The sequence below is a fragment of the Myxocyprinus asiaticus genome, chromosome 40, assembly GCF_019703515.2.
Source record: "Myxocyprinus asiaticus isolate MX2 ecotype Aquarium Trade chromosome 40, UBuf_Myxa_2, whole genome shotgun sequence".
NCBI classification, from domain to species: domain Eukaryota; kingdom Metazoa; phylum Chordata; class Actinopteri; order Cypriniformes; family Catostomidae; genus Myxocyprinus; species Myxocyprinus asiaticus.
This window is the reverse complement of record NC_059383.1, coordinates 3,146,269-3,170,854: the sequence shown is the minus strand read 5'-3', so window position 1 is coordinate 3,170,854 and position 24,586 is coordinate 3,146,269. Positions and strand designations below refer to the sequence as shown.

Sequence of the window (24,586 nt, the reverse complement as noted above, 5' to 3'; positions counted from 1 at the left end):
TTCATCAGCATAGCTAGTATAATGGAATTCAGCTTGTTTTGCATGGCCACGGAGGGTGAGAGAAGGAAATCTGGACCTATTAAATACGTCTTTCGCTGTCCTATAAAGCGATGCAAGATGATTCATGTGTTGTATATGTGTGTTGCTGTGCTGAAGTGTCGCCTGCAGCCACTGGAGGCCCCCCCCATGGTCACACATCGCTGACTCAAAGGAGAAGCGCTGTTTGTTTGTTTGTTCCGTTCAAGAACAAATTGCGATTTCATTAATTCAGTCAATCATGTAGCCTTGATGGATACTATACCAATGTCTCAGAGGTCAAAATCTGCAGGTTCCAGAGTGTTTTGAATGGTTTTCCCCTCATCATACAGTAAGTGCTATTTTTAATGTCACTGCCACATCTGTAACGTCAGTTTTTCCACATTAATGTGAAAATGACAGTGAATACAAATTAAAGCTGGAGTATGTAATTTCTGCAACGCTAGCGCCACCGAATGGAATTGCAAAAATAAACGTTGCTTTTAAAACAGCTTTCTGAATACGCCCCTTGACTGCAGTTGTTCAAACAGTCAGATAGTCCCGCTCCCAACTCACACCACTGAGTGCACGGACAGAGTGCGCGGAGGTGGGCAGGTACATAGTTAGACAGTGTAAGGGGCTTCAGTGGAAAGGAGGAGGCGAGAACCGGCTTAATAATATAAATAATAATTTAATAAACAATTTAAACAAAACACACAACCAAAAACACACAGTACAGCTGCCTGCAATTCTCTCTCTCTCTCGAACTGTCATCCCCGGCCGCCTTTATTCCTCGCGCGCCCCATCAGGCTGATTGGGGACCGGTTGTGTCTCATTCCAGCCCGGCCCCGCCCTCCTCGGCTCTACAGGCAGGCAGGTAGGCCATCCAATCATTGCATTCGGGCCAAATGAAATAATTGGATGGGCCTTTTACAGGCTTGTGACTGCCACAGATAATGTTTTTTTTTTGTTTGTTTGTTTGTTTTGTCAGAACACTTGATTTATAGATTGCTGTCAGGATGCAAAGAGATTTTCAACCAGTATAACGAAAAATGCTTCTGGTATAAATTGCATACTATAGCTTTAAATAATACTTTTTCTAGAGTGTCTACCCCTCTACATGCTGTGGATATTATTATTTCTGGATTGTGCATTTAAATTCACAGTTTTGACCAAGTGTGTGGTCACACTACTTTTTCTCTGCGTCTGATTTAGAAAAGGCAGAGCTGTAGATCTAACGGCCCTTAGATAAAATTAACGGTTACTGTTTGTTATTCCAGTCTAAATTTACGCTGAAAAAATCTATGACAGCTGTAACTAATCAACTCTGGCAAGTAACCATGGTATAAGTGGGATAATCCATGGCTTGGTGTGCATTAAACGATTTTAAATGCACTTCACGGAGGCAACTGTTTCACGTCCGGTGGTTCTTCGCCTTCACGTCATGCATTTAAAATCGTTTAACACACACCTAGCCGTAGATTATCCCTTACTTGATACATTTTGAGTTTTAATAAGCTAGTTATATGTAGAAAAACGGTTAGCTAACCGTACCGTGAATTCCGGGCCAAGAATGGTTATAAACGTGCCACGCAGAACCGTGCTCAAGTGGAAATGTTGCTGTTAATGTTCCGTACCGTGTTCAGAAACCTTCGGCCCGATGGTGGAAAAGCGGCTGCACTCTGAGAAATCAAATTCAAGTTTATGACCTCAGTAGACATAGGCTACATAATGATTGAAGACTTGAGTCTTTTAATGTTCAAAGAATGAGTCAATGTGTTCAGTTCCCAAGCAGCTAGTTAGTCCATTTAAAGCCCTGAAACTCCCAAAAGCTAAAGGCGACTGTTATTGATTGAGCCTTAGGAAATCCACACAAGTGCATTGTACAGTATCCTGCAGATGTGGGGAGCACAAACTGATGCTACGAATGTAATCAAAGTGCTGTGCTAGTGCTCTTAATGCAGTTAGTGTTTGACAGCTCTGCAATTGTTTCCCTTTTGCAAACCCTTCGGAAGGTGATGGATTTGGTGTCAGAAAAATACTGTATGAGTCAACCTTTGTGTGTTTGGGGGGGATTTATTTGACGACTTGACTGAGGTTATCATTCTGTTGTGCAATTACAGTAAAAATGTGCTAACCTTGGTATTAAAGGAATTGTTCAAGCCAAAAATAAAAATTACGTCATCCTTTATTGTGTCGTTTTCAAAACCTGTATGCTGAATTTTGTTTTTCTTCCTTAGAACAATCTTATGATTTTACCATCTCATACAATTATTATGACTTCTCATGAGATTGGGTTGCAGCTTTCCAAAAGTATTTCGTATCAGCTACCCATGTACTGATTATTATGTATAAAGGAATATTTGAATAGTGGTGGAGCATGTAAACCTTTTTTTTTTTTTTTTTTCCTGTATATGGAAATTAACTACAAAATGATATGCATGTAAACATGATCGCTGAAGAAAGACATTATACTTACTGATAATGTCAGTATCAGCATATCATTTGAATAGGGATGGGAATTGTAAGGATTTTAACGATTCTGGTTATGATTCCTATTAACCACTCCAATTTTTAACGATTCATTAGTACTTTTTGAGGAAGAAATATTTGGAAATTGAAAATGCAATTCTTGTTGCATTTACTGCCTTCAGCAGTCTGTCGTTAAGTGATGTTATTGATTGATTTCAGATTTCTTAAGAGCATATATAACAAACAAGAAATAAATTGTGATTCATAAGTCTGATAAGATTTAATCGGGAATCAGTGTACACTGGTCTGACTTTGTAATTTGTGCTGTAGATTCAGTAGAGTGGAAGCACTGCCATTGAATTTCACTGCAGGGGAGACTGTCAGAGCATTAGATAAAATAAAAAGAGTACATTTATACATATACATTTTTTTATACATTTTAAATTACTATATTATACATTATAGTATACAGTATTTTGAAGTCGCCCTTGTTAATCATGTTGTTCAAACTGCTTATCAGTAATGTATAAAGGATTTGTAAATGTCTTATTAGTCATTAATGGTGCCCTTTATAAACCCTTAACAAAGGGAACATTAATATAAAGTGTTACCTGAGATTGTTACACTCTCATTGACAGTGTTGCACTTCTATTTTATTTTATTTTTTTTTTAAAGTGAGAAAACGATTTTCGGTTTTTAAAACTATGTGATGCTGTTCTATAAAGAGCCTACATGTAAATCAAGAGCAGACAGGGTTTTTTTCATATTCATATTCAAGAGAGACAGTGTGATGTTTCTGCAGTCCTTGTATTGAGGTGACAGCAGCCTGATCAAAGCTGATCAAAACAGAAATCACTGAGAAAATCCAAACGTCACTGTGAACAAAATATGAAGTTTGAAATATACTACTGAAAATGAATCCTCTTGAAGTTGGAAAAGAAACTCTAAAGAAGGATGAGTTCTATGTATTAATTTAGTGCAGTATTATAGTGTAAGAATTTGTCCTTTTGGCTGTCAGACAGTTTCCATACATTTATGAAGTTATAAGCGAAACACAGCTAATCCCAGTGGATAAATCTCACAGCCAGCAGAAAAGAGCTGTTGCATGTATACAGGTCCAAAATAGTGGTTGCAATTATCCTGCACTGTCTGCCCTGTCATTGGAGATTAGAAAAGTTTATAATATGCAAAGCACCTTCATATTATAAATACAGAGGAAATAGTGAGCAAATGGTTAATTTCCCAATTTCTCTAGCAATAATTAATGCATAATTTTGCATCATGGTGTCATCTAAATGAACTACGCACATGTAATACAACATTAACTTTCCTTTAAACATTGAATTAAATCTAAAATCATGCTGTTGATAAATAAAAGTCCATGGACACAACTACCCATATTCAAAATAAACTACATTCTTCTCCTGCTGTTCTCTGCTGGAAATCCTGAGATGCTTCCTCTTATAGTTTATGTTCGTTTCAGTAATTCAGCAAAGTAATTTGATTAATTTGATTTCATTTTCACTCATGTCCTTATCATTGTGTAAAATAACTATGCATAAAACTAGCCTCTGTGAGTGTATCACAAATCTTTTTAAATGAGACTGTATATTTATTTATTTATTTATTTAGATTTACTTCTTATATTGATGCTCATGTGAGATGAAAAAAAATCACAGAACAGCTGAAATCCACCTCTGGTTTGCATCACATTTCTGTTTTTTTTTTTTTTTTTTTAAATGAACGTCTGACTCCTCATTATCCAGACTATTGTAAGACTGCTTGCCAAATAAATAAATGGACATGAAACATTGATTTGAGTTGAAATGATTTTATTAATAAAAATACACTGTACCCCCCACATGTAATCAGTGGAAATAAATATGAAGTGTTGTGTTGACATTCAGCTGTCAGTTGATAGTCAGTTGCCAGTGTGTTATTAAGAGAAGTATAAAATGTGAGTCCAATCTGAGGCGAATAAAGTGCAGTGCTGATATACACTATATTGCCAAAAGTATTCGCTCATCTGCCTTTAGACGCATATGAACTTAAGTGACATCCCATTCTTAATCCATAGGGTTTAATATGACATCGGCCCACCCTCTGCAGCTATAACAGCTTCAACTCTTCTGGAAAGGCTTTCCACAAGGTTTAGGAGTGTGTTTATGGGAATTTTTGACCATTCTTCCAGAAGCGCATTTGTGAGGTCAGACACTGATGTTGGACGAGAAGGCCTGGCTCGCAGTCTTCGCTCTAATTCATCCCAAAGGTGCTCTATCGGGTTGAGGTCAGGACTCTGTGCAGGCCAGTCAAGTTCTTCCACACCAAATTCGCTCATCCATATCTTTATGTGCCTTGCTTTGTGCACTGGTGCGCAGTCATGTTGGAACAGGAAGGGGCCATCCCCAAACTGTTCCCACAAAGTTGGGAGCATGGAATTGTCCAAAATCTATTGGTATGCTGAAGCATTCAGACTTCCTTTCACTGGAACTAAGGGGCCAAGCCCAGCTCCTGAAAAACAACCCCACACCATAATACCCCCTCCACCAAACTTCACAGTTGGCACAATGCAGTCAGACAAGTACCGTTCTCCTGGCAACCACCAAACCCAGACTCGTCCATCAGATTGCCAGATGGAGAAGCATGATTCGTCACTCCAGAGAACGCGTCTCCACTGCTCTAGAGTCCAGTGGCGGCGTGCTTTACACCACTGCATCCGACGCTTTGCATTGCACTTGGTGATGTATGGCTTGGATGCAGCTGCTCGGCCATGGAAACCCATTCCATGAAGCTCTCTACGCACTGTTCTTGAGCTAATCTGAAGGCCACATGAACTTTGGAGGTCTGTAGCGATTGACTCTGCAGAAAGTTGGTGACCTCTGCGCACTATGCGCCTCAGCATCCGCTGACCCCGCTCTGTCATTTTACGTGGCCTACCACTTCGTGGCTGAGTTGCTGTCATTCCCAGTCACTTCCACTTTGTTATAATACCACTGACAGTTGACTGTGGAATATTTAGTAGCAAGGAAATTTCACGACTGCACTTGTTGCACAAGTGGCATCCTATCACAGTAGCACGCTGGAATTCACTGAGCTCCTGAGAGCGGCCCATTCTTTCACAAATGTTTGTAGAAGCAGTCTGCATGCCTAGGTGCTTCATTTTATACACCTGTTGCCATGGAAGTGATTGGAACGCCTGAATTCAATTATTTGGATGGGTGAGCAAATACTTTTGGCAATATAGTGTACGTATCGTGAGTGATCAAGAGTTCAAAAGTTGGATTGCTTGGGGGAAGAAGTTGTCAGCGGGTTCTGCCTGATGGTAGCAGTGAGAGCAGCCCATGGCTCAGGTGGCTGGAGTCTCTGATGATTCTCCGAGCCTTTCTCATACACCGCCTGGTGTAGATCTCCTGGAGTGAGGGAAGCTCATCTCCGATGATGTGCCTGGCTGTTCACACCACCACTTGCAGGGCTTTGCGGTTGTGGGTGGTGCTGTTGCCATACCAGGCGGAGATTCAGCCAGTCAGGATGCTCTCTACAATGCTGATGTAGAACCATGTGAGTATGTGGTGGTTCATTCCAAACTTCCTCAGCTGTCTCAGGAAGAAAAGGCGCTGGTGAGCCTTCTTCACAATGGCCTCAGTGTGGACAGACCATGTGAGTTCCTCAGTGATGTGGACACCGAGGAACTTGAAGCTGCTGACTCTCTCCACTGGTGCTCCATTGATGATGATGGGACTGTGTTATCTGTCTTTTCTCCTGAAGTCCACCACAAGATCCTTGGTCTTGCTGATGTTGAGGGAGAGGCTGTGCTCCTGACACCAGCGTGTCAGCGTGTGCACCTCTCTGTAGGTTGTTTCATCATTGTCAGTGATCAGACCTACCGCCGTCGTATCTTAAGCGAACTTAATGATGGCATTGGAGCTGTGTGTTGCCACAGTCATGTGTGTACAGGGCTGAGAACACAGCCCTGCATGGCTCCAGTGTTGAGGGTCAGTGATGAGGAGATGTTGCTGCCCATTCTAACCACCTGGTGTCTGCTTGACAGGAAGTCCAGGTTCTAGCTGCACAGCGAGCTGTTTAAGCCCAGAGCCCGGAGTTTCACATCAAGCTTGGAGGGCACTATGGTGTTGAATGCTGAACTATAGTCTACAAACAGCATTCTCACATATGTGTTCCTTTATTCCAGGTGGGAGAGAGCATTGTGTAGTGTAAGTGCAATGGAATCATCAGTGGAACGGTTGTTGTGGTGAGTCCAGTGAGGCAGGCAGCTCAGAGAAGATGTAATCTCTGATTAGCCTCTCAAAGCATTTGCTGATGATGGGGGTCAGAGCAACAGGACGCCAGTCATTTAAGCAAGTGATTTTGAGTTGCTTTGGTGCAGGCACAATGGTGGATGTTTTAAAGCATGTGGGGACCACAGACAAGGAGAGGGAAAAGTTGAAAATGTCCATAAAAACACAAGCCAGTTGGTTCACGCAAACTCTGATGAATGCCATCTGGACCCGCGGCTTTACGGATATTCACCCGTCGGAAGGATCGGGTTACGTCCGCTACAGAGACGGAGAGTGAACTTACCTCTGTAGCTTTGGCCACAAGAGCACTCTCCGCAAATGTGGTGTTATTTCCCTCAAAACGAGCTTATCCGGAAGAGAGGCAGCGGTGTTCACGGCAGAGTTTTTATTCCCTTTGAAGTCCGTGATGATATTAATTCCCTGCCACATGCTTCTCGAGTCGGTGTTGAACTGTCCTTCAATCTTATCCCTGTACTGCCTTTTGGCTGCTCTGATTTTTTTCGGAGGGCATAACTGGCTTGTTTATGCTCCTCCGCATTCCCGGAGGTCCACGCATTAAGTGGAGCATGAACATCACTATTAATCCACGGTTTCTGGTTAGGGTAGATCCGTATTGTTTTGGTCGGCACTACATCATCTATGCACTTCCTGATGAAACACATTACGGTATCAGCATAGACCTCGATGTTGTCATCTGAGGCGGACCGGAACATCTCCCAGTCCACGTGATCAAAATAGTCCTGTAGCATAAAATCAGATTGGTCCGACCAGCACTGGATCGTTCTGAGGGCGGGTGTTTCCTGTTTCAGTTTCTGCCTGTAAGTGGGCAGAAGGAGAATGGAAGAGTGGTCCGATTTGCCAAATGGTGGGTGGGGGAGTTATTTGTAGCCATCCCGGAAGGGAGAGTAGCAATGGTCCAAAACCCGGTCCCCTCGTGTGTTACAACTGATGTGTTGGAAGTATTTCAGTGCGATTGACTTGAAGTTGGCTTTAAAGTCTGGTTTTTGGTGTGCTATTGAAGAACCAATGCCAAAAGTGTTTGTCTATCATAGACAATAAGGCAGATGACATCCAAGATGAAAAACACAAGAATTGTAGACAAAACAAACATAAAACTGCAACATTGGGTTGGAGCTCGCAGTGCAGCAGCCATAGTCAGCGCATGTTGATGTGCATCTGCCTCTAATAAAATGTTCACCTCTAATAAGCATAAATATGCACAGCACACACACATTTTAGGTAAAGTAACGGGTACTTTTGTATCATATTAAACTGTTATTTATCGATAATTTTCTGGATTGATTGGATTATACGTTTTATTTATAATCTAAATTTCTCTCGCTTCATCCGCCATCTTGGATTTATTTTTCCACCGAGCTCATCACGGTGCATTCTGGGATCGCCTAACCAGGGAATGATACATCCGAAGCTACCTTAAAATAAAGCCGATGCTACCCACCCCCATGATGTGTAAATCCTGAGGGAATCTGATGTGCTGTTGAACGGCAGAATGGAGGTCAGGTGGCTGCCGGATGCAAACATCTGTCAGTGCGACTTATATACAGATGCGACTTTATTTCCGGAAAATACGCTAAATACATTTAAACAAATTATTTCAATGGGATAACGTTTTTGTTAGGATTATGAAATGTACAACAATTAAAACTGAATTGGTTTTAATAGGTTTTCTTATTGTTTGCATAAATAATAATTTGCATTCAGTGATCTGCATTTCTGTTCAAAAGCCTTCACCTGTTATCACCTTGACTTTCATAATGTAAGATTGCACCACCTGAACTTTGTAGCTCCAAAAATCACATAAAGGAAACATAAAATAATCCATATGATTCCAGTGTTTAAATCCATTTCTTCAGAAGCGATACAATAGGTATGTGAGAAACAGAACAATATTTATGTCTATTTTTACTCTAGATCTCTCCTTTAACTTTATTGCATTGTATGGACCTACAGAGTTGAGATATTCTTCTAAAAATCGTTGTTTGTGTTCTGCAGAAGAAAGAAAGTCAAACACATCTGGAATGGCATGAGTATGAGTAAGTGATGAGAGAATTTTCATTTTTGGGTGAACTATCCATTTAACTGCTTGCTTCATTCATATTCGACAGATAGTTACCAATACAGTCTTTTTAAGCACATTATCGGTTTATTTTATAGATAGACGGTCAAACTGTCACAAAAAGTACCACAATAACAGTTTAGAGCTCATATACACACAGTCAGCATATCTATGAGACGGGATCATCCGATGCATGCAGCCATGTCTGTTTACATTAGGTGGCTATGATTTTGTCACACACACACACACACACACACACACACACACACACACACATTCACCCACATGTTGGTTTTGCTATACTTGTGAGGACCCTCCATAGACATAATAATTTTTATACTGTACAAACTATATATTCTATCCCCTAACACTAACCCTACCCCTAAACCTAACCCTCACAGAAACCTTTTTGCATTTTTACATTTTCAAAAAAACATCATTTAATATGCCATTTCCCTTGTGAGGACCACCCAAAAGGTCCTCACAACCAGAAATGTCCTCACAGAACATGTTGATTCTCAGTACTTGGTCCTCACATGTATAGCAAAACCTGTACACACACACACACACACACACACACACACACTGTCAAACAGTAAACAGGCAGACCGTACTGTTGAGATTATGTCTATTTACAGTACTCTGTATAGCTATATATAAAATAAATAAATAAAACAAAGACAGTACAGTAGACATTACCCATTTGTTGATATGTTTTAGTATACTGCCCTTGTTAATCATGTTGTTCTAACTGATTATAAATTATATATAAAACATTTGAAAATGTCTTATTAGTCATTAAGGATGCCCTTTATAAATCATCAACAAAGGGATTACCTGAGATTTTTACACTCACATTGATGTTGTTTCACTTATATTTTTTATTTGTTGAGCTTTGATGAAAATTAAATTTAGCCATATAAAGAGTGGAAATTATTTTAAGTAAAACATTGTAATTGAGAGACCCACGATGGGATTGTGCCTGAGTATTGAAATCACCTGCAGTGGCACCATTGGACGAGGTTACGACAATTCTAGACAAACGTATAAAAATGTACTTGTACACTTTACAAATGAATATCTATGAATATGAATGAGATCACCCTGGAAGAAGGCTAGAAGACATAGTGCATAATGCAGCCAGTGTGCTCATGAACACTTGCTGTTGGCTTGCCGTGATCTCTCGTTGTGGACAATCTAAAGGCTGCTGGGTGGCAGCAGGAGAAAGAGATGACTGATTTTCCCCTGAAGAGAAATGAATCCAACTGAACCTAATAGAACACCGAATCAATCAGCTGTGGCTTTGCAACGTTTCAGTGTTTTGATAAAGCAATTTTTAAACACCAAAGCTGCCCATGAGAGATTTGTCAACAGGGTATTGTAAAGTCTACTTCAGCCTTTTGAATTATCCTTCCATTTAATTGAATTAGTAGAGTAGCATTCAGTATGTAATTGAGAAAGATATCACATAAAATTTGCATTTGTGTTTTTAGCAGACACTTTCTTTCCAAAGCAAATTACAAAGGGTGCATCTCAATCAGCTCCCTAGGTCAGTAGTCAGGGCACTGACCAGGAAGTTGGCCATTTGCATTGTGAGACCTTTCATAGGAAAACAGGAAATATTTGAGAAGTCTGATTAACTCAGATTTATGGCATGTCATAACAATTTGTACCGTATCAGCAGTGACCTTTCTCTTAGCACACTTGTGATAGATGCACTTCATTACCATGCTTGAAAAGTACAAACTGGAGTACCTCACTGTCAGGGTCATCAAGGAAGGGACTGTGGGTAAAAGAATAAGCTTGCGTATCAAGCTGACCCTGATGTCATACTAACAGACAGCATATACTGAATGCTATTTTAGCTTGACATTGAGTGTGTGTTAAAATGTGTGGTCCAGGAAAACACATCAAAATTTTCATTGAAAGCACATCAGAATGATGTTCCCCTATAATCACACATAAATACAATATGAATCTTCAGTAAATGGCATATATATTTTTTCCTGCAAACTGATGTAGGTTCTACACATCTGCATATCGATTAAAGTGTAATCATTCTGAAAATGCAGTATGTAATAAGATAATTAGTCACACATTTATGGATGCAGTGTGGCCATGCAGGAGTATTTATTTCTATTTGTACATGTCACATATCACTCAGATAATCTCAGAACTGGGCTCCTACAAACATGCCAACAAGATTTCACAACAGTTTATGCATGACTTTCAGTAAAATATCACAGTGATTGTGAGTAGTCTTATTGCCACATACAAACTGCAGCTTAATATGGTTGTTTATCATGTTCTGTACACAGAGTTTGGTTATTTTCAGGAGTGACAGCCACATTCTCTCACCAAATTCACTCGCTCAAAGTTAAAGTGACAACCAAATTGACATTAAATTAATGTACTAGGGATCTGCAAAATTACTTCCTTTCAAAATGTAACAGTTGGGTGCAGGGCTGAATTATGGACTGGACCAGTGGGGTCAACACCCAGGGCCTCAGACTGCCGAGGGTCTCCAAACCCTTGGGCTGCACGACCCGAGACTGCCAAAGGAAGCTGAATACAGGCTCTTGGCATGAACAAAACTCAGACAATATGGCACAGGTTATTAGTATTACTTTGGCTGAAATATCAAACACCAGATGGGATACACTGATAACTTTGTTTCTTATGTATAGTCATGAGACTGCAGAAAGTTGGTGTGGTTATCACTGTCAACCACTGCGAGTTTAATTAGGAGTAATTTTTGTATTCTCAAATTTTTGTAATTTTTGTATTTATATTCTCACACATCCAGAGTGATAATTTAGAGGTCTAAGGTCTTAGAACTAAATTTGATTCGTTGTCCAAAGACTGACAGATTACCATGTTTGAAGAGTACAAACATGACGAAAACATATTTATTAAAAAGTTTTCTTTCCAGGTTTTATTAGTGATATTTAGTGTAAATTAAATTGTTTGCTAACGCACATTAACATTAGTTAATGCATTAGGTATCATAAACAAACAATGAACAATATACTTTTTACAGCAAATATTAATCTTTGGTAATGTTAGTTAGTAAAAATAAAATTGTTTATTATTAGTTCATAGTGCATTAACTAATGTTAACTAATGCAACTTCTGATTTTAAAAATGTATTAGTATATGTTGAAATTAACATTAACCAAGAATAATAAATACTGTAAATTATTGTTCATTGGTAGTTCATGTTAACTAATGTAGTTAACTTATGTTAAAAAATGGAACTTTATTATAAAGTGTTACCAATTGGTCAAATGCTGTTTCATGCTCTCAGTCTAATAAAAAAATAAAAAAAAAACAGTATTGCTTTGATGTTACAACCTTGAACAATTGCATTTTCATCTCTCATTTTCAGTTAAGTTCAGGTTTAGGGTAGGAAGGTAGGTTTTGTTTATTTAAAATTCACAAGAGCATTAAACTTAAAAATCTCATCTGTTTTTTTTTTTTTTTTTTTTGTTTTGTTTTTTTTTAACTCTCTTTTGGCGCTCAGTGAAAATTTCATCCCAGAACTGCTGCGAAACTTTTAAGGAGCTATATAATACTTTTCAAAAATGTTACTATAGTCACATACTTTTCATGAGGTCAGGCTCTGATATTGCACACCCACAGCTTCAATGTAGTTATCTACTTTTTGTTTGTGGCTTTTGTGCAACTTGACAGTACTTTAAAATATGAATAGCTTGTAACTTGACAAGCTACAGTTTCAGACAGGGACTAAAAATGTTTTAAGGAATGGAAACAAAAAACGAACTGCATTTATTGCAGAACGTAACCGAAAATGGGAACAAAGACCCTTTCAGTTGTTCCAGAGTGAATGTTTATTTTTAAATGTTGTTAACCTGTTTATAATCTGTTAATTTCATTACAATGTTTTTTTTTTTTTTTTTTTATTTATTTATTTTTTTTCATGATACCAAAGATCAAAAGGTTTATTACAGTAAATTTTTGGAAGTACACCATTTCCTTTTGCCAGAAAACCTTTACGCTTCTCTCTTTTTAGTAGAACATTAGCTTGTGCATTGATCCTGAAGGAAACAGCTAAATCATACATTTCTTTGCCTTATTGAATGTTGTGGATGTAGCCTTCAGTGACACACTGAAGACCTATTAGACACCTATATCTAATTACTACATATACTGTACATGTACAGTTAACCCAGATATAAGGCAAAGTATCATAGGTAAAAAGTATATTTTTCAGTTGTTTTCAAGTCTTTACTGAAGTACTATATTGTTAAATATGATGCTTTAATACAGATTTCTTACTGCCAGGTTTTGACGGAGAAGCAGATCTGTTTTTAGAAGTAAATTATCCATTCAGTTATTATTATTATTATTATTATTATTATTATTTTTTTAGGCCTTACTTATGATAATGTTCAGTTTCATATCGCATGTGTGTTCCTGTCTGCTTTACACCAGTGTTGGCTATTGAATCAGTATAAAGTTGATTCAGAACTTTATTAGCTCCAAAAAAAACAAACAAAAAAAAAACATACAGTTTGTGCATGTGCTTTCTGTGGGTACACATAGGTTGAAAAGAAATAATAATAATTTGTCCCACATAAGGTGACATTTAGTCCAAAGCACCCACTCTTTGGACTTTTGGGCATATGTTTAATATTAAGAATACATTTCTTGAAAAGACGTTATTTTACATAACTTACTGTACAATATGCTACTTATGATTTCTATGCTGAAAATTCCCCCACATGGGAAAATATGGAATTGCTCATTTTCACATTTGTTGGCTGAGGCAAGTCCCTTATTGTGGGCTTGTGTTTCCAGACCAGGTCCCTTGTTTCTCTTGCGAGATCTGGCAACACTGCAACTGTATCTCTCCCACCCTTAGCACAGAGTACGGTCATTTTAAAAAGAACATTATTAAATGTTCTTTTATTTTGTTCTAACCGGTTACCATTTGGAAATGAAAAAATACAGTTTCTGTTTAAAATGAACCAAAATGTTTTTTTTAGTCCCTGTTTTCAAAGCAGCTTCCCCAGCACTGGTTTATAGAATGGTGGTTAGAAGTTGTTGGTGGTCTGTGTAAGTCACTACTGGCCTGTGATCTTTTTCTCTGCATTTGATATAGTAATTTTCCTAATAGTGGGCAGCACTGATTCTTCACTCTGTAGAGGAATCTCTCCTAATTACTTATTCATATCATTGTGCTGTTCACATTTCCTTCTCTCATCAGTCGAGTAGTATATACTCCCTCCGTTCTCTGTCATCTCCAGCCTCCACACCGGATACAAGAAACAACGTTCCACTAACTCAAGGGCTCCTAAAGAGTGCCTCAGCGGGTGGGCTGTGTTTGCATAATTGTATTGCCAGAGAGGAATAAAGACTCACTAACACACTTGATTAATAATGCTTCTCATTTTCCTCACCGTGTTTTATATACATAAGTGCTGCAGAGCCGCGTGGGAATTAATGTGACAGTTTAAAACATGCCTGCTAATCCCCCACTGCTGAAAGAGGCGGTGATACCGCTAAAGTCTCTAAATGAGAATGTTTACCTTTTGTCTTTGTGTGTAAATCACAGGATTACAGTGAATTAATTGGGACCCCCTGTGCTGAATGACTGTCCAAAAATGCAAATCGCAAGCACGTCCTTGCATATATGTTAATCAGCTTCTTTGTTGAAAATGCTTCTGCATTTTCAGCGCACTCCTCTGTGCGCTGCCTTTGGTCAGATCCAGCTAAATGAAGCCTAATTAAATTGCTCTGGTGTGTTTTAACAGGCGACACATGCACCATGGCAGAATACAACAAGCTGAAGAACATGCTGCTGGATATGCAGCCCAGGAGCCTGGAGGACAGGGAACAAGCTTTAGAAAATGCAATGGACCAAAGGAGAGTCATGGTGGACACCATGTTCAAGTATCTAGATATAAACCAGGACGGGCACCTGAATGGTGAAGAACTGGCTGAGGTAGGGAGACTGCTGACGTAAGAATACGAATTCAATTAGATAATATAAAACAGACAGTTCCAAATGTAAATTCTGATCGGATGAGCCGCATTCATAGCCGCTGTAAAAACATGCACACCTGTGTTGAAGTCATATTAATGTACAGTCACAAATCTCCTACAGTTAGGATAATGAACTTTGACTTTCCAGATTAATTGTTTATTCTGATTATTAGTAACCCTTAAATGCATTGGTGTTTTGCCAAACATTATTACATACCTCAAGTGACCCAGCATGTATATCTATCACGACACTATTACATATTTCTGCAATTAAAAATACATTTTAAAAAGTTGACAGATTGCAGACTGATGTCAGGAATACATTAAGGATGTGCACGGTTACCAATTTTAACATTGGGTTAACCATGAGGTTCCAGGAACGGTTAATAGGTTTCTCGTCTAGAGTTGGGATGCAGGAATAAAGGATGTTTATTGTAATGGAATTTCCTTAAACACTACTCTAAACAGCAGCACATAAAGTGCACAGTGAGCTATGAATCTAAATAGCACAATACGCATATATTCAAATTATAAAATCTCACATTAAGTCAAACAAAATTAATCAAACCGTCACTGCCAGTATATGCACTCTGCACGGGCAGCTTCACATTTCTGTTGGGGAGCGAACACAAGTATTGTCATGAGCGTGGAGTCATGCTGCTACGGTTAAATAGCCTCTTCGGGGTGCTTTAATTTTTAAATGGCTTAAAATCAAATTAGAGTACATTTAACTTGTCTAATTATTTTACTAAATATGCACACCAGAGCAAAAGGGGAAAACACTGTCTTACCGTTTATCATGTGCTGAAACATTGCTCGGTGAAACTGGAATCATGTTTAATGATGTAACAGTCACATAAAGTAGGCTCCTCTTTTTCAGAATGCAGCACAAATGAAACACAAGGTGTTTCGAGATGCGTTTACAGTATAAAAATTATAGTATTTTAACTTTATTCTGTGTCTAAAAATGCGGCCATTCTGCATGAGGTGCTGAAAGAAAAAAAGTGAGATTCAGCCTGCGCAACAGTCAAAGACATCCATCCAGCACATCAGTATCACTGATCTATAATAGAAAACAGCACAGATGCACACAAAAGCATGTTTGAAAAGCCCTAGTTCGCCCTTTACTTGAATAACCCATCCGGAAAACCTGGCGGTTTGTTGGAACTCGTAGAGCTCGGATCAGGTTGAAGACCTCTATTGCACATTTCGAATAACCGAATAATGATTTTCATTTTCGAGTAGTGGGGCAATCTTACAGTTAACCGAATGTCGACTATCCGTGCACATCCTTAGAATACATATCATCGATTAACCCTTAAATGCTTACTTCGGGTCTTTAGAGACCCGGGACTTCATTCCATCCCTTGTACCTCATCCATTTTTTGGAGCTGTGCCCACACCTCTTTAGGTATTATCTCTTTGATTTATTAAAAATAAAACATCAAAATATATAAAAATATATTTAGTTTTATTATTTTCTAATTGTCTTTCTTGAAAATATTTTGAATATTTTACATCTGGGAATTTTGTACATCCATTTTTTGTTAGATATGAGTGCCAGGTCTCTAAAGACTCGAACATGTAAGAGTGTTTGGGAAAATTACCGTGCATTTAACAATCTCAAAGTTAACAATCTCAGAGCTCACTGTAGATCTGTCTTTAAAGGTTTACAAGTTATTGTTAAAAGTCAATTCCCCTATCAAAAAAATTTATAGGATATCTACTAATGGAAACAGTCTCTAGTTCAGTGCTCTGTTGAACATTAACACCCTTGAAACATGTGTCAACCAATCAGAATCAAGATTCCAACAATGCCTTGGTGTAATACCTGTAATTTAACTTCCACTTTCAATGTTCCTTCACAGATCTCCATAAAGGAGCATTTGGAAGATATCTTACTGGAGTGCACGATGCAAGACCTCCTGCGTTACGATGATTACAACAACGATGGTCACCTGACCCTCCAGGAGCTGTACACGGCCTTCCGTGAGTTAAACCTGAACTAAAGCCTCTCTGCCTCACTTATGAAACCCCATCAGAGCAAATTATCCTCTCTCACCATGTGGCAAATCTGCAGCCAGGCACCATTATGTCTCTCTCTCTGAGTCGCTTAGCCCATTTGTGGGAAGCGAGCACCTGATCCTCTGGGCCAATGAATGCTAATCATGATCCAATGATGAGAGATGAGAGCTTTTGGCTGAAAACGAGAGATGATGTGGAAGCCAAGATTACCTCACATCAGCCATCGCCCAAGGCTGCATAAGGCAAACTGCCTTATTTCATTCTTACCTAGAAAATCCAAAGTGGTCCCAGGTCCTCAAATGAACAACTGTAACTAAAATTATACATCCATTCCACGAGGAGATAAATCAAACCATTAGAGGTGCTGTGTGACTTTAATTTTTGAGATTCAGCTATTGGGGTAAAAAACATGGGTCCATTAACCAGCACCAGTCATTAACTGCAGTAATGACTAGGTTTAGCTGACTGCATGTTGTCATTATATAGTCCTTTTGCTTTTAGTGCCCAACTGGGCTGCAGTGTAGTCGGTACTCAGGCGAGAAGGATAAGGTGTGTGTTTAACTAGAAAGTCAAAGAGACAAGGGAGTAGTAAACACTGAGTTTGTCAGGCCCCTCGCAAGGTTAGCCGTGTTGCTGTGGTGAGATTTTTGAAGGATGCCGTCTGGAATGAGGGGAAATATCTCCGCAGAGAGGATCATTGCTGTAATTGACGGACTCAGGTGTTCCACACAAACACAGGTCCCTGTGGAGAGCTCGCTCTATGCTTCTCTGCTCATTCACCACATTTAAAGTCTGTAGAGAAAGACACAAGCATTGCTTATAGTTTTTTGGCTGACAAAAATCATTTTCATGCTTTATTATGACTTTACATGCCTCCGAATCTTAATTTTTCTGCTTTTTCATGCTGTCTGTGTGATGCTAATAGAGGAAGAAACATTAACCTGTGCACATAAATTACTTTTTATTCCTTTAGTATTCATTATAATCACAATGGTAAAACTTTACATTAATGTTCCCTTAGTTAAAGGTTTATAAGGGTTCATTATTGACTAATAAGTCATTTAAAAATGCTTTCTAAATTGATATGCAGTTAGAGTTCCATGCAATACTTGCCAAATAGTGAACCATTTTGCTTCACGTTATAACTGCTTAATATTACGCATTCAACATTAATAACCTATGAATGTACCTTAATGCAAAGTGGACCCATATGAAGAATTTCTGGTAACACTTTACAATAAGGTTCCATTCGTTAACATTAGTTAATGCATAAGGTATCATGAAAAACTATTAACAATATATTGTTTACATTATTATCTTTGTTAATGTTAGTTAATAAAAATGCAATTGTTCATTGTTAGTTCATGTTAGATCATAGTGCATTAACTAATGTTAATGTAATGGGAGCCAGCTGGTACGTGAAAGCTGTGCGGTATATAAACAGGTTTCTGTACCGGAATAAAACACACAATTGGCACAACTATTTAGTAAATTTGCCTCTCAGTTTCTTGAATAGAAATACAATAACAGCAAAAACAACAAAAGATGACCACCAAGTTGTGGTGTCGAACCCCACCAAGTATTTACTTTGGAGTGTAAATTGTCCTGCACCATTTGCTACTGAAAGGAATGATGAAATCATGCAACTTACTGAAGAGAGGTGTGCTGTTACTTTTCGAAGTAATCCGACTTATGATTTTTGCCTGGCAGATGAGAAAACGGGTGGAAAATCCCATAGACGTACATTAAAGGAGGGAACCAAGCTATTTTTAGACTGCAGGATATCATAGAGACTTAGAGCCAGGAAGCAACCAGCTAACAACCACCCTAGCAAACACATAGCAATGGCATGGTGAAAGAGAGCTACAGTCTGTTTTCATGCTCACATTTATGGTGAAATTATAAGACACTTAGCTCATCTGTCAAGTCCACAACAGATCTGATTAAAGAATCAAGAGAATGATCTATAGACAGTGATGACAGTCAGGACTCTGAGAGGAAATAGAGTGAGAATAAGGGAGATAAAGGAAGAGGAAATCTGTATGGAAATGTTACGAAGTCAGTATGGAATTTAAATTGACGATTTACTTTCTTAACACACATTCCTCAGTGCACATTATTCTAAATTCAAATCAAATCAAATCAAATCACATTTATTGTCACACAGCCATATACACAAGTGCAATGGTGTGTGAAATTCTTGGGTGCAGTTCCAATCAATATAGCAGTCGTGACAGTGATGAGACATATGCCAATTTACAATAACATCAAATTAACACAACACAATTTAAAGTCTAATATACACATAATTACACACAACACAATATACAAATAATAACATACACTGTACAGTATACAATACCCACAATATAGATACACATTATTCAATAAAAATAAAAAAGTATATATAGTAGTGTATATAGAATGTACAGTAGGCTGTATTGTACTGTATTGACATTCAGGCTGTCGGTTGATAGTAAGTTGTTAAGAGAGAATATATATAATAATAATATAATTTATGACAGTCCGGTGTGAGATATAAGAGTAAGAGTAATAAAGTGCAGTGCTGATGTATATTGATCGTGAGAGATCAAGAGTTCAAAAGTCTGATTGCTTGGGGGAAGAAGCTATCATGGAGTCGGCTGGTGCGGGTCCTGATGCTGCGATATCGCCTGCCTAATGGCAGCAGTGAGAACAGCCCATGGCTCGGGTGGCTGGAGTCTCTGATGATCCTCCGAGCTTTTTTCACACACCGTCTTGTATATATTTCCTGGAGGGAGGGAAGCTCACCTCCGATGACGTGTCTGGCAGTTCGCACCACCCTTTGCAGTGCTTTGCGGTTGTGGGCTGTGCTATTGCCGTACCAGGCGGAGATGCAGCCAGTCAGGATGCTCTCTACAGTGCAGGTGCAGAACCGTGTGAGGATGTGGCAGTTCATTCCAAACTTCCTCAGCCGTCTCAGGAAGAAGAGGTGCTGATGAGCCTTCTTCACAACGACTTCAGTGTGGATGGACCATGTGAGTTCCTCAGTGATGTGGACACCCAGGAACTTGAAGCTGCTGACTCTCTCCACTGGTGCTCCATTGATGGTGATGGGACTGTGTTCTCTGTCTTTTCTTCTGAAGTCCACCACAAGCTCCTTTGTCTTACTGGTGTTGAGGGAGAGGTTGTGCTCCTGACACCAGTGTGTCAGAGTGTGCACCTCCTCTCTGTAGGCTGTTTCATCATTGTCAGTGATCAGACCTACCGCTGTCGTGTCATCAGCAAACTTAATGATGGCATTGGAGCTATGTGTTGCCACACAGTCATGTGTGTACAGAGAATAGAGGAGTGGGCTGAGAACACAGCCCTGCGGGGCTCCAGTGTTGAGGGTCAGTGATGAGGAGATGTTGTTGCCTATTCTAACCACCTGGCGTCTGCTTGACAGGAAGTCCAGGATCCAGCTGCACAGTGAGCTGTTAAGCCCAGAGCCCGGAGTTTCTCATCTAGCTTGGAGGGCACTATGGTGTTGAATGCTGAGCTGTAGTCTACAAACAGCATTCTCACATAAGTGTTCTTTTTTTCCATGTGGGAGAGAGCAGTGTGTAGTGTAGATGCAATGGCATCATCAGTGGAGTGGTTGTTGCGGTAATCAAACTGCAATGGGTCAAGATAGAGAGGCAGCACAGAGCAGATGTAATCTCTGATTAGTCTCTCAAAGCATTTGCTGATGATGGGGGTCAGAGCAACAGGACGCCAGTCATTTAAGCAAGTTATTTTTGATTGCTTTGGAACAGGCACAATGGTGGATGTTTTAAAGCATGTGGGGACTACAGACAAAGAGAGGGAAAGGTTGAAAATGTCTGTAAAAACACCAGCCAGCTGGTTTGCGCACGCTCTGATGACGCGGCCCGGAATGCCGTCTGGGCCCGCGGCTTTGCGGATATTCACCCGTCAGAAGGATCGGGTTACATCCGCTACAGAGACGGAGAGTGAACTAACCTCTGTAGCTTCGGCCGCGAGAGCTTTCTCCGCGAGGGCAGTGTTATTTCCCTCAAAACGAGCATATTTAGCTCATCCGGTAGAGAGGCAGCAGTGTTCATGGCGGAGTTTTTATTCCCTTTAAAGTCTGTGATGATGTTAATTCCCTGCCACATGCTTCTAGAGTTGGTGGTGTTAAACTGTCCTTCAATCTTGTTCCTGTACTGGCGTTTTGCTGTTCTGTTTTTCGGAGGGCATAACTGGCTTGTTTATGCTCCTCCACGTTCCAGAATTGAAAGCGGAGGTCCGCACATTAAGTGCCGCGCGAACATCGCTATTTATCCATGGCTTCTGGTTCGGATAGATCCGTGTTGTTCTGGTCGGAACGATGACCTCCATGCACTTTTTGATGAAACACATTACGCTATCAGCGTAAACCTCGATGTCGTCATCAGAGGCGGACCAGAACATCTCCCAGTCCGTGTGATCAAAACAGTCTTGTAGCATAGAGTCTGATTGGTCCAACCAGCACTGGATCGTTCTGAGGGTGGGTGCTTCCTGTTTCAGTTTCTGCCTGTAAGCGGGCAGAAGCAGAATGGAAGAGTGGTCCGTTTTGCCAAATGGTGGGCGGGGGAGGGATTTGTAGCCATCCCGGAAGGGAGAGTAGCAATGGTCCAAAACCCGGTCCCCTCATGTGTTGAAAATAATGTGCTGGTGGTATTTTGGTGTGACTGATTTGAAACTGGCTTTAATAAAGTCCCCGGTCACAATGAACGCGGCCTCAGGGTGCACGGTTTCCTGCTCACTTATACTCCCATACAGTTCCTTGAGTGCCCGGTCTGTGTCGGCTTATGGAGGGATGTACACAGCAGTGATAATGACCACTGTGAATTCCCTCGGTAGCCAGAATGGTCGGCACAGAAGCATGAGAAATTCCACATCAGGAGAGCAGAAAGACTTGACAGAATGTGCGTTCCTCTGATCACACCAGGATTTGTTGATCATAAAACATACACCACCACCTCTGCTTATACCTGAGAGGTCTTTCGCTCTGTCCGCTTGGTGCACAGAGAACCCCATGGGTTCAATGGCTGAGTCTGGAATCTCCGCAGACATCCAAGTTTCTATTAGGCAGATAATGTAGCAGTCCCTCATCTCTTGTTGGAAAAAGATCCGTGCTTTCAGCTCGCAGAGCTTGTTATCCAGAGACTGAACATTTGCCAGTGGAATACTGGGTAGCGGGGGTCGATTTGCGTGGCGTCTTACTCTGATGAGAACGTCGGCTCTGTTTCCCCTTTTCCTCCTGCGTATCCGTGGCCTTGCAGTCCAGACAAAGGGCTCTGCTTGCGCATTTGTAAACGGCATTGAGGAATTTGAAGTCCGGTTTACGGTGTGAAATTGCTGAACCAATGTCCAAAAGTGTTTGTCTGTCGTAGACAATAATGCAGACAACATCCAAGACAAAAAAAAAAACATAAGAATTGTGAAAAAAACACTGCCATGTTGTGTCGGAGCTCGCAACACAGCAGCCATACTCGGCGCCATCTTGAGTCCTTTTCGCCAAATTCCACCAATCACTAAAGCTGCTGTTATAATGTGATTCATTTGCAATACCTTTTTGAGCTTAACTTGTACTGAACCCTGAATATTCCTTTAAGTTAGCACTAGGATGTGTAGAGATACTCTGGAGGGTGAACATGCCCTTCACCCTCCATGTTTCAGTCAAAAAGCCTCAAAAAAAATAGGGCTGGCAGTGTTTCAGGAGGGGTGTATTCCTCCACAATACACTGCAAACTCCAAACTGATTCCTCTGTGAATTCAGCAACAGTAGGTCAAAAGCTCTTGAGCTAAACTCGGTCTGTGCATACCAAATTCAGAACAATGCCCCTAGTGGCCGAAGCACGAATCGTTTTTTTATATACAGTGTGGAGGCGTGTAAGCTGCAAAAAGGCACCAAAGGTCAGTGTTTTTAGTTGTAAATGATGTAATACAGTTAAGAGGAATGCATTTTTTTAATTATTTTTATTTTTTTATTTATTAACTTTACCAAACCCCAACTCTAAACCTAAACTCTAAACCTAACTGTCAGTGGAGTACAAGTGTAATCTTAGAGGGACAATGCAAACTCTGAATCACACTTGTCACAATTACTTCTTGGTTTCAACACAGAATAAGAACCCAGTTTTGCAATGCGCTGTCAGTCGTGCCACAGGACAAGGTAAACATACTAGAGGTGATGCAAAAATGTCTAATGGGTGATGTTGCTTTTCAGTAACTTGGCAGAAAGGGATCGATGTCAGGGTACTGGAACATTCGTAAGCAATGTCGACTTCTTGTGAGATCATGATGGCAAACTCACATTCAGCTTTGATTTGGGCATAACCTAATTAATATTCATGAGCTAAAATGTTGTCATTTCAGCATGAAATCTAATTACTTCTGTGCCAAAAACACTTGTTGGAAAACAAGTACCCCAGTATCATTTGAGGTCAACATGCATTTAAAACAATACACAGAATGATTTGTTTTTTTATTTTTTATTTTTTCAGCAGGGAGAAATAAAACGAATTGTATATGCCATTTCATGTTGACTTTAAACATTAAAAGAGATGAGTACTAGAGATAGACAATGCCCAAAATCGATGATTAACCAGAAAGAGTCTCAAAAGAGGCAAAGAAACCGAAGCAGTCGGTGAAGGAATGAGTGAAGAGTGTAATTGGTTGAGAAGGGGTCCCGCTGAGAGCAGGGCTTCTGTACATGAAACACAGTTAATTCTGGCAGGTCAAGGTTTCTGCATTTTAAAGGGGGTCACATGCATCTCTCTAGGGTAAATTACTGAATTGACCAAGCAGTTAATTAAAAATACTGAATGAAGGCAATAGCTCTGTTCCAAAAACAAGTGTGCTGCTTTGCTGTTTACTGCTTGTATGCAGTTGCCTTCTAAGGCAGCTTCCAAATCAACTTCTAACTTCATTTCAAATGCTCTGTAAAAGCAGCAACTCTACATGTCAAACCAATAGTGCCCCTTCATGTGAAGTGCACAAAAGACTTGACCAAAGACAGTAGAAACGGGAGGAGATGCTCAATAATGCGACTGTGGGACCTTTCAGTTACAGTTTTTTAATTGTACCAAAAATGTATTTGAAATTAGTACAAAAAATAAAATGTAATGTCACATCACGTTTTGCGGGCAGATTATATTTTGTTAAACCTTTTTTTTACCCACAGAGCACATGCACATGTTCTTCTGGAGTTAATAAAGTCCTGAATCAACTTTATACTGCTATATAATAATGGATATTGGATAAAACAAAAGGAAGCAGACACTTATTGCTTTTTACATGGTTCCCACTGTCATGGAAAACCTGAAAATGTCAGGGAATATTAAAATAGTAAAAGTCTATAATGAATATATATAGTTTTTTCTACTCTAAATATTTCATGAGCTTTAAATTGCTTATGTGTAGAGTACAACTTGCCAATCCATAATGACATCTCATTCGTCAGTGAACTGTTCTTTTGAGTCAGTAAGTTTCAATAAGGAAAAAACTCATAGGTCAAAAAGGTGGGAACCCTGACTTTAGATGTAATAAATCAGCTGAAATCGAATGTGATCACAAACTAAGGCTTGAATGAATATAAACAGCATGAATAATTTTAATTACAGGTCTGCTTTTCTGCCAAAATCCAGTACAATTAAATCTGTATTAATGCATTAGGCTATATCTAATT

At 39.6% G+C, this 24,586-nt stretch overlaps 1 protein-coding gene across 1 annotated transcript in view; it reads left to right on the top strand.

Annotated features, from left to right (window-relative positions):
* Positions 1-24,586, top strand: part of LOC127430651 (follistatin-related protein 4-like) — a 376,155-nt gene that overhangs the window by 244,721 nt on the left and 106,848 nt on the right. The window contains exons 5-6 of the mRNA XM_051680578.1: positions 14,637-14,827; positions 16,737-16,857. Of these exons, the coding sequence (XP_051536538.1) occupies positions 14,637-14,827; positions 16,737-16,857 (312 nt within the window). The remainder of the gene's footprint in view (positions 1-14,636; positions 14,828-16,736; positions 16,858-24,586) is intronic.